This window comes from Piliocolobus tephrosceles, chromosome 4 (genome assembly GCF_002776525.5).
Source record: "Piliocolobus tephrosceles isolate RC106 chromosome 4, ASM277652v3, whole genome shotgun sequence".
NCBI classification, from domain to species: domain Eukaryota; kingdom Metazoa; phylum Chordata; class Mammalia; order Primates; family Cercopithecidae; genus Piliocolobus; species Piliocolobus tephrosceles.
In genome coordinates, this window is record NC_045437.1 from 94,011,203 (window position 1) to 94,022,392 (window position 11,190).

The following is an 11,190-nucleotide window of genomic DNA, read 5'->3' on the forward strand; positions in this document are numbered from 1 at the left end:
TGACATTCTTAAATTTGAGTGACCAGGAACTATCTAAAAATTAGTTTAGGCCAGCCATGGTGGCTCACGCCTGTAATCTCAGCACTTTGGGAGGCAGAGGCAGGCAGATTGCTTGAGCCTAGGAGTTCAAGACCAGCCTGGGCAACATGATGAAATACCATCTCTACTAAAAACAAAAAAAAAAATTTTATTTTCTGATCAGTTGATTGACCCATATAGATGAGTCAATTAGAGATGGCAATGTCTTATCCCTCCTTTAAAGAAGATTCCAGTGACTTAAACTTAATAATGATACTACATTTGAGCTACCGGTTCCTTATGCTCTTGAATAACAAAAAGAGCTAAAGAGTTCTTCTTTCAAATGCTAGTGAAACTAATCAAATGCAAGCATTCTTTGTCACATGCTAATAATTTTTCAAAATGTTTTAACCTTTGAAATGCCATTAATTTTTCTCCCTGTAGATATATGTTTGCAGTGGCAAAAAATAAGAACAAATTAGTTCAGGTTATCTATTTGCAAATTAAAAATGAACATTATTGATTGCAAGACTCATAAAAGTTGGATATTCTTGAGGAATAAGAGTGAGGCTACTTTTCTAGGTGATATTTATCCCCATATATGGAAGAGCGTAGGTTTTAAAAAATTATTATTACAAAAGCATTTTAAACATTAATTTTATCTAGTATTTTCATACTATTACTATTTCAAGATCTTTGATGGTGAGATGCCCAGATAAAATCCCCACTGTATCTTTGCAGTGTATCTAGTGGGACATAAACTATTGCTTAGCTTACAAAGCTTAGAAAGAGACGCTGATCCTTACATATTTTTTAAAACAATCCGTATTATTTATTTAAACCTAAGTATTTTTTAAAATTGCTATCATGCTACTTTACCTAGTTCTAGCTGCTGTTCTTTTGGGGGATGCTATATTGGACTATTCTTTGAAACAACATATATAATCTAGCAAGGCACATGTCAATCAGGCTTTAGGTTGGAGCCAGGCCTGGAAATGTTTTTCGAACAGTTTTGTGTCTATCCTTTCATCCTGAGCTGGAACTATTGAGAGTGTGATGGAAAAAAATGCATTGAATGGCTTGTTGGGTCTTGTAAGGGTCCTACAACTCTCATACTCTGTAAATGGAATGTGTGGAAAGGGTTAGGAGAACCTTCCAGTAGTAACTAGAGATGCCAGAGCCTCTGAGGACCTCTGCACTGAGATTCCTAATGTCAGGGTCTGGCCTCTGCCATCTCTAAGGGCACCCGGGGCTTGGCCTTGCTAGTGATAGCCACACAGGGCTGTAAGACTCAGCTGGTCATCACTGGGTGAGGAAGTGTCAGGGTCACTGCAGATCTGAGTCAGGGCTAAGCTCAAGATTTCTTTCTTTTCTTTGTAAAACCGTAGTTCTTGTCCTGCTTTCCTGGCTTCCTCCAACTGCCTCAGAGCCATTCGTAGCTCTTGAGAGACAATTCCTGGTGACTCCCGCTCCTTCATGATCCAGTCTAGGGCCATGTGGCTGCGCATCTTTTCATCTAGAGAATACTGAGAATAGTAGGAGATGACTTCCTGGGGGCCAAGAAACAAAGTCCAGGGTGTCAATAAAGAGCAACAAAGAAATCTGTCCACATGCCTCCCCCTGCTTCCCACGTCCCCCAACCTCTCTCATGTTCAAAAACTGAAAAAAAAAACCCACTGGTTTATTTCTGTAAAGGAAATGAAGGGCTAAGTTGGCGTAGCAAAGCACACCACTCCAGGTTGAGTCAAAACACATCACCAGGAATGACTTGATAATGTTCACCAAACACAGCTCTGCCACCTCTAGAAATACAAGCCATTCACTGAAAATATATTCCCACAACAACTGCTATGAATATGACCTCATTTACTCATTGAAACCTGTTGCCCAGCATTACTTCCTTTGGAAAGAGAGGGAAGTAGCTCTACAGAGGGATTTGGGCAGAATGGCATTTGGTCAAATCCACTGAAGAAAGCAGGAAGCTCTTAGTTAAGGGCATCTCAGAGTATCATTTAGAAACCAGGAGAATCGGCCGGGCGCGGTGGCTCAAGCCTGTAATCCCAGCACTTTGGGAGGCCAAGACGGGCGGATCACGAGGTCAGGAGATCGAGACCATCCTGGCTAACACGGTGAGACCCCCGTCTCTACTAAAAAATACAAAAAAAAACTAGCCGGGCGAGGTGGCGGGCGCCTGTAGTCCCAGCTACTCAGGAGGCTGAGGCAGGAGAATGGTGTAAACCCGGGAGGCAGAGCTTGCAGTGAGCTGAGATCCGGCCACTGCACTCCAGCCTGGGCCACAGAGCGGGAATCCGTCTCAAAAAAAAAAAAAAGAAAAAGAAACCAGGAGAATCAACTGTGGTATTAGCACATGGGAGACGGTCCAACTGTCTCACAGTAAATACAGAAGGGAGTTTAGAAATGTATGATGGAAGGTAGATATCTCCATTATTGATATCATAATGATACCTTCATGGTACATTGTCTTATACTTTTGCAAATAATTAAAAATTAGTTACTGCCTGTCAATTCTTGTGTGAAAAATTTGTCAATACATAATACATCATATGCAGAGTTGATCATGTGGAGCGAATGCATTGCTTATTTTTATTTTCAAGAACATATGGTATGCATTTATGACCTTAACAAATTAAAAACAATCATGGAAAAGTGTTTATAACCCAACCAGCATATTTCAAAGGCCTTTTGTAAAATCAAAGGCAAAGAAAAAAAAAACCAAAGCCATTGTCAGCTACTCATTTCTTTTCCATCTTTGACAACTGAAACCTAGACTTTCTAAGCAAAAAACAACTAAAATCTCCAGGGGCTGCAATGCATGGAAAGCTCCTTATACCCACCCTTTCCTTGCTGACTCCTAGAGGCTTTCTTCCTCATACAAATTCCTACTAGGAAATTCTCAGAAATAAACTACCATCTTTCACATTCTAACGGTGGGTAGAGGAAGGATAAATCTTGAAGAACAGCAGGTGAAAACCATTAAATACACAGGAGGGGGTTTACATTAGCTATTTAAAAAGGGGGAAGGGTGCTTCTCATAAATAACAAAGAAATAGTGAGACCGTGTCTCTGAAAAATAAAGAAGAAACTTCTAAACCAAAAACATGGGGGTGATTAAATGCCGGCTTGTCAGAGTTTATAATCATTTCTGTTGTTTACTGGGGACTTTTGGCAGGAGTAGGAAATACTCTTGTCCTGCCACCAACTTGGCCACTCTCCAGCAACGAGGTTTCAGAAGCATTGCATTTTCAAGTTTCTGCATCAGAAGGTGCAAGAGGGCACACATTCCAAGGAGGCAGGGGAGGCATATGGAGCAGATCCAGGATTTTCTTTAGAAGCTGTCTGCCTTTATGATCCTTTTGGTTTGCATTCAGTACAGGTACCTAAATCAGTCCTGTGCCCACGTTCTTTTTAGTGTGTATATTTGGTCAGTCCCTGACTCAGTGGGGTTGTTCCATATATTTCTTCATGTGTCCTCTGCTCTTAATAAATAAGGTACCAAATTTATATTCGGAAAAATCCAAATAAAGGAAATCTCCTAGGAAGATGATGAGCCACCTGCTTAGTTCATGTAACACGAACTCAGACTTGATTAGAAAATCTTACCTGTCGGGAACACTTTGTTTCACGAAGGGCTTTTAGGCTTCCATTCCAGTGCAATAGTTGGAAAATGGTCATCAGCTCCTACAAAACCCAGACAACTATCATTGGTCCCAAATCAGAAATGTGCATTGGTGAGAACTGAGCAGGGTATAACTCTTAATTCCCAAATATATCAGGAAACAGAATACACAATATTGTCACAACACTTTGGGACTTTCCCAAGCCTAGGGTCCCCAGGCTTCTGAAACATTCTTCTCTCCCTCCTTTGCTATATCCATAGCATTACATTACTTGTGTAATGAAATGACTAAAAATTTGACAAATGTCTTTCAGCATTAAAAATAATACACTGAACAGTTCTACACTCAAGAAGTTATTTAAATATACCAGGACATCTGAGAAATAGTGTATAGGCAAGGTTTTCCATTGTATCATTTTTAAAAATTGCTGGAGACTGAGAGCATCTTAAATGGTCACTTTTAAAGGAATGGCTAAAGTATGATATATCTATACTACTGAACACTTTGCAATCACAAAGAAAGGATGAGAATGTTCCAGAAGTTTAAATAGAAAGAATTCTATGATGTGTTAAAATAAAAGCAAGATACACAACAGTGTGTAATGTGTGCTATTTGATTAAGAAGATTGCTATATACATGTTTGCTTGTAAATGCCTAGAAGAGTTCTAGTAAGATACAAAATGATCTAGTAACGTTAGCTGTCTCTGGAATGCCAGAGGAATGCCTGGAGGACAGGAGTAGGAGGGAGACCTTCTTGTGACATTATTTTGCAAAACTTACTGAGTTTTGAATCATGTGCCTATGTTATATCTTAAAGAAAACAATTTAATTCTCAAAAATTTAAGCCCAAAAATAAATATACCCAAATCCCCAAACAAGCCAGTTTTAGCCAGCATAATAAAGAAGTCCCCACTGCTATAATCTTTACAAGAGAAGCAACTATGAAATGACCAATCCATTTTTGTCCTCTGTTTCTTCCTTCTTCAGCCCTTTTCTGCCTAAAGCCAACTTCCTCTGCTCAGCCCATCGGAACACTCATTCTGTTTTACAGAAGGAGGTGTTACCCAATTCAAAAATTGCAAGTAAAAGTCAGCTAGATTGTTAAACTAAATTTATTATAATTTTGTCTTTTGTCAATATAAAACATATAATGAACAAACTACAGAAACTGTTCAATACTCCTAAATGTATAAATTCAGTCAAGAAAAATGCCTTGAAATATAGACAATAAGGTTGTATTGACATTAAAACTCACCCATGGTTTCCAAATCCAAGGGCCAGGGCTGAGCATAGCATTCAGACTATCAGCACCATCATTTCCTTGCCTTTTGTGATATCAAGGTAAAGCTAAGGTGTATAAATATACAGAAGATTTTCATTTTCCTAATGCGGTTACAATGAGAAGTTTTCCACTGAAATTATTTGCATTTCATATATAGTTTTTTTTTTTTTTTTGTCAGAGATACATGTATTGTGGATTAATAGCCTGCAGTTATTGAAATTATTGAAAAATAACTCTGTACAATTAAGGAGCTTTCATGTCTTAAAAATAGTTATAAAAACTTAACATAGACAGATGTCTTACTGCTCATTCAAAAAAGCTTTTAGCTGGGCACGGTGGTGTGTGCCTATAGTCCTAGCAACTTGGGAGGCTGAGGCAGGAGAATTCATTGAGCCCAATAGTTTGAGACCAGCCTGGGCAACATAATATTTTCTCTCTTAAAACAAAACAAAAAAGCTGACTTTAATTAACTGTCTTTACATCTGCTTGCTTGGGAAGAGGTTCTCGTATGAAAATCAGGAGACTCATAGTCAGGTTTTAGGCATCTTAAAATTATTTGGTAAATTTTAAAGCTATCAGATTATTAGAAGAGCAAATAGCACTTCTCTCATGTCTAAAATTGCCATTAGAATGAAATGTTTTTCTTCTTTTCTGTCAGAGATCCAGTTTGGCATTTTGTCTAAGTTCACTGCACAGTAAGCACTCTTAAGAGCCCACAGACACCTCAGTAAAAGCAAAACCACTTGTGTCTGCTAATTAAAACACTCATGAATACCAGCTGAGCTGCTCCTTCTGCCCCAGATGGAGACCTCCCTGTCTGCACAGGATCCTGGGTCCGGTGCCCAGGGATGCTGCCCCCTCCTGGCCCCTCTCCTCCATATCTTCCTGCCCTTGTTCAGATTTTCACTTCATCGCATCACTATGCAAAGTTGAAAAAGTGAGAGTGCTTTGTTCTAGAAATCAAATCCTGTCCAATCTGACTGTCACTTCTGTTCTCTTCTCTGGCTTTCCATCAAAGTAGCCTCAGTGGCTGAGGAGGACAAATTTGTGTTGCCCTTCCTACCACACTAACAAATCAACTCACTGAATATTTTGAAGCCATAAAAATGAATACGAAGTTTTTTTTAATATTTGGGAACCAGTCTCTATGATGTAACAGGAGTGACAATATTTGTAAATAAGAAAAATTTTTTGGTTTTATGTCTTATAAAAATCCACTCAAATTTTGTATTTGATTGTATATGTCCATTTTTAGAAAAGAGAAAATAAATATTGGCCAGGTGTGGTGGCTCACGCCTATAATCCCAGCACTTGGGAGGCTGAGGCAGGCGGATCACTTGAGGTCAGGAGATGGAGACCAGCCTGGGCAAAATGGCGAAAACCTGTTTCTACTAAAAAACACAAAAATTAGCCAGGTGTGGTGGTGGCTGCCTGTAATCCCAGCTACTTGGGAGGCTGAGGCAGGAGAATTGTTTGAACCTGGGAGACGGAGAGTTCCGTGAGCTACCATCGTGACACCACACTCCAGCCTGGGCAAGTGAGTGAGACTCCACTCCTCCATCTGACCCCCACCACCCTAAATCTTTACGTAAAGTTGAGAACTCAGACACATATGGGATTTATTTTGTGGCTTCCTATAGCTAGCTATCTTGGCATTGTTCTTGTATCCTTGTGGCCCAGTTTGAGAAACAGCCTATGGCTAATAGGGCTCTTAATTCCATCCTCTGATAATTGTTGTCTTAGAAACATATTCTTCTTCCTCTGGGGTCTTCTGGGCTCTCTGTCTTATCTATAGACTAACTGCTCTCCCCGCCCCATAAGCGACTATCATTCCACCCTGAAAATCTCCTAAGACTTTAGAATTCACAGCTCTTCTGTGAACAGAACTAAAACCCTTTCTCATGCCCCTTGACAACCTTCATCTTTCAAAAATGTCCCCAAAGAGACTTGAACTGTTTTTGTCTCCAGGATGAAGGCCAACCTCCTCACCACCTCTGGTTTGTCTAAATTTCTATCTCGTCACGAAGCAGCTTTTTTTTTTCCTCTCCAGTAACACAACTGTCTCTTCCTCAGTGTTGCTCTTGTTCTTAAAATTCCCTAGGGAAGATGACCTCCTTTCCAACTTCGTACGTTATATCCCCATCTAGTTTTTGTCCTCTGTAGAGATATTCATCTTGCCATCATTTTATAAAGTATATTTAAATATTTTCACATATTTTCTGTCTCACTTCTTTATTTCCCCTCATAAGACCAAATTCACTCTCTTCAAATTTTCCCAAAACTATTTGAGCTCTTGGCTCAACTCCAGAAAATCTTTGCATGCCTCTGACTGATTCCGTTGGAAATCCTTGCATGATTGCAGAGTGGGAAGGAGAGGGCTGCTGTGGAGTTCTGCTTGCCAGTTTCCCCATGATTCTTTGCTGCCTGGTGTTTGCTGGCTCGTATTCTACCTGGAGAAGGTCTGTTACTCTAAAGGAAGTTAGTGTAGCCAGGTGCCGTGGAATGTGCCTGTAGTCCCAGCTACTTGGGAGGCTGAGGCAGGAAGAGTATGAGCTTGTGCCCAGCCTGGGCAAAATAGCAAGACTCCTGTCTCAGAAAAAAAAAAAAAAAAAAGAATATATACAATTTTTTTTTTTAAATAAAGGAAATCAGTGTTGTCTTTTCCTGTAGGATCTGTCATACTCCTCACTGAAGTCTTCTGGGGTGTGGTGTTTGGTTTGTGGGGTAATTTGGAAGCCTGAGGGGCCCGCCTAGACCAACAGAAAAACAAGTTAGCCCCATAAGGTGAGGCAGGTGAGGCAAGATTTAAAGTGAGTGGGGCCAATTATACATATTCATGGTCTTTTATTTATAATTCTGATATTTTGTTTATCGTGAATTTTTTGCATGAATTTTGAGTTTAAAAATAATGCATTATAATATTATTCATCTTGATTATGAAGTTTTTATGCATCCCTTTCAATTTTGTACCCAAGACAAATGCCTCACTTGCCTAGCCCTTGTCTGATCTCTTCTTGTGGCTCTGTCTCAGGGCAAGCCCAGCTTCATGGGCAAGAAGTCTGCGCAGCTGTACAGGGCCCCTGCTTTGTTTAGTGCTCTGCTGTCTTGAAATTCTTGGTAATTTTTGAACAAGGGCCCCTAGATTTTCATTTTGCACTGGGCCTGGCAAATTATCTAGCTGGTCCTGACCAGCAGAGTAAATTTAATATAGAACAAAGAATCAAGCTGTGTATTTTCTTTCCTCTTACGGGGAAAATTTCGGTTGCAGCTCTCACTCTGCAGCTTTCCTGGTTTATTTTGTCATTCATTTCATTTAAACAGACAACAACGGGGCTCTGTCCTCACAGCCTTTCCTGGTGTTGCCTCTGTTAGAAACAATGTTTGGCTTTTCAGCTACTTGGTAGAGAGAAAATGCTCACTGCTTTTCTTTGGAACTCTTTCTAGGAGACAGGTTTGGCTCTGTGATTCATCAGAAATAAGAAAAACAAACACTGTAAATGGAGAACTTGAAAAACAGGTGGGCACCATCTCCCCACCCAAGAGAATGGATTTAAGAGGAAATTTGTTTATGGGATGAGGTTTTAAAAGGCGACCTGGAAAATTTAGCAGATGTAAATAAACAACTCTTCCTTGGATTGCATTAGGCTTCAGAATAAATATATTAACCAGCTTCAGTCAACGTCTGCCTAGAATCTGACCTTGACAAGACCCAGTGACTAGTGCTGCTCCCAGCCTTTCCCGCAAACAGCAGGCGATTTTCTCTGTGGCAAAGCTACCTCAAAACAGGCATCCCGGCTTCCCTCCCACGAAGTGAAGGTAAGCAGAGGCCTATCATGTTTCCTCTGAGTGCTGGCTGCAGGACGCCCCCACCCGCCTCCCGCCTCGCGAAAGCCCGAGGGCAGTCTGGAGACACCAGCTTGTTTTTACATGGTAGAGTCATCCATAGCTAGATACAAACACACATCTATTACCCACCAGGGGTACTGAATTGCTGTGTTGGCTGCAGAAACAGTCCAGGTCTGTGGGCAATTCCCATTATGTGTAGACACAAGCGGAAGCATTTAACCCAGGCCACTAAGGAATGTGCCAGGTCCCAGCAGGCAAGCTAGGGCTGGTGGAAGGAAAAGGGATGCGCTCCACAGGCCCTCCTCCTGGGTTGCTAGTATCCCTACCGGGGAAGGGAGTTTGGATTTTCCCTGCCCTCACATCTTCCTTTTCCTTTGTCTCCATCCTGTACCCAGACTCCTTTAGGAGAATTTATGAAGCATGTCCACAGTAGGATTCAAATTATTATTTCACAAATTTAAATACCTTACTACAGACCACATAGAAAACACCTAGCCTATAGCAAAACAATTAAAGTATTACTAAAAGAGGGTTGAGTAGAGCCTTTCATAGTACTTGGAAGGAATTTTAAGAATTTTTTTTTAATCTCACCTTCCCCCATCTTTGGCAGACTAAACCAATCACATTCAAAATCATTCTTAATTTTTCCAAAAATAGCGCTAAATCACATACAAGCTACTGTGTACTGGAGCAGGCAATGTTCATTCCATAATAAAAGAACTACAATATGATTTGGAGGGGGAACAGGTATTAAATGAAATTCCTGCTTGGGGAAGCATTATGCCAGATGCTTTATAAATGTTACACTACTTAAATCCCACAAAAATTCTACAAAATGGGCATTATTATTCCTGTTTTATAGATGAGAAAACTGAGTCTCAAAGTGGACAAGCTCACAGATGGCGAGTGGCAGAGCAGACTTCACACATAGGTCTGTATGATTTTTTACAGTTTATATTCTTTCTCTTGAAAAAATACCTCTTTTTAAAAGTATTATTCCTCTGTTTAGTTTTAGATTGTTATGAAAAAAAGGACCTTTTACAGATCGACTCTTTTATCCTACAATAGGGGCCCTGAACCATTTTGTGCAGGTTCAAATAGAGCTAGGTTAGACAGAGTTGTCAATGGAATCCATCCAGTAGCCTCTGGCATTTCAAGCAAAGACTCCTTCAGAAATACATATAATAATGGTTGTTCATTTTCACTGAGCATTCATTATACCCCAGGCACTCTTCTGGACTCTACCCATATCATCCCATTTAATCCTCACAATAGCACTGTGAGGAAGGTACTGTTATTCTCCCTGATTTACACCCAAACGAGGAAATAGATTTTGAGGTAAGGAAAAGAGCCAGGCTCGAACTGGCCAACCCACTGCAGAGTCTGGGTCACAGCCACTGAGCTGACATGTGCACCATCCACTAGGCTTAAAGGATACCTTGTTGCTTCCTAACCAAGACAGGCTACGTCAAAGGTCAGTAAGACCATGGCCACTTAAGAATAAAACTGGATGACTAAGGCCAGGTGCGGTGGCTCACACCTGTAATACTAGCACTTTGGGAGGCCAAGGCGGGTGGATCACAAGGTCAGGAGATCAAGACTATCCTGGCTAACATAGTGAAACCCTGTCTCTACTAAAAATACAAATAATTAGCCAGGCGTGGCGGCAGGCGCCTGTAGTCCCAGCTACTTGGGAGGCTGAGGCAGGAGAATGGTGTGAACTCAGAAGGCGGAGCTTGCAGTGAGCCGAGATCGCACCACTGCCCTCCAGCCTGGGCCACAGAGCGAGACTCCGTCTCAAAAAAAAAAAAAAAAAAAAAAAAAACCAGAATTTCTAAGGGTGAAGTCTTTTTGTCATATTGCATTCCGATTCCTACCAGCATTGCACGTGTATGGATGTTTAACTGCATTGGAGTTAAGTTTTTTAAAGGGAAGCACATTTCATGTCCAATCACTCCAAAAATTCTATCTGTCTAGCCTGATATAGAATAATAGTCAGATGTGTGAGCTCAGAGATTAGACTGCCTGATCCTGAACCCCAGCTTCAATGATAACATGAGGGTAACAATATTATTTACCTCATACAGTTATTGTGAGTGTTAAATTATGATACTATTTGTTAAATGCTAAGCATGGGCCAAAGTAAACATCCATAAGTGTCAGCTGTTATTACTATTGTTGTTACTAACATAACAATATATTTTAGAAATAATAGGTAATATAGTTCCTCAGCTCTTGTTATCATTTGTTGGCAGTGGATGAAAAAGAGTTACAGATTGTTAATTTTTTTTTTTTATTTCATTGATGATAGGAGGTGACAGAACTTGTTTAAGAGAAAATCAGACCCAAGGAGGATTTTGTTTAATATGCACTGCAGGAACTTTCAGAAGTTATAGGACTTGAAAA

At 40.3% G+C, this 11,190-nt stretch overlaps 1 protein-coding gene across 1 annotated transcript in view; it reads right to left on the reverse strand.

Annotated features, from left to right (window-relative positions):
- Positions 1-1,156: 1,156 nt before the first annotated feature.
- LIX1 (limb and CNS expressed 1) overlaps positions 1,157-11,190 on the reverse strand; it is a 45,220-nt gene continuing 35,186 nt past the window's right edge. The window contains exons 5-7 of the mRNA XM_026454254.2: positions 4,912-4,981; positions 3,640-3,717; positions 1,157-1,568 (exon numbers count right to left, since the gene is read on the reverse strand). Of these exons, the coding sequence (XP_026310039.1) occupies positions 1,281-1,568; positions 3,640-3,717; positions 4,912-4,981 (436 nt within the window). The 3' untranslated portion in view covers positions 1,157-1,280. The remainder of the gene's footprint in view (positions 1,569-3,639; positions 3,718-4,911; positions 4,982-11,190) is intronic.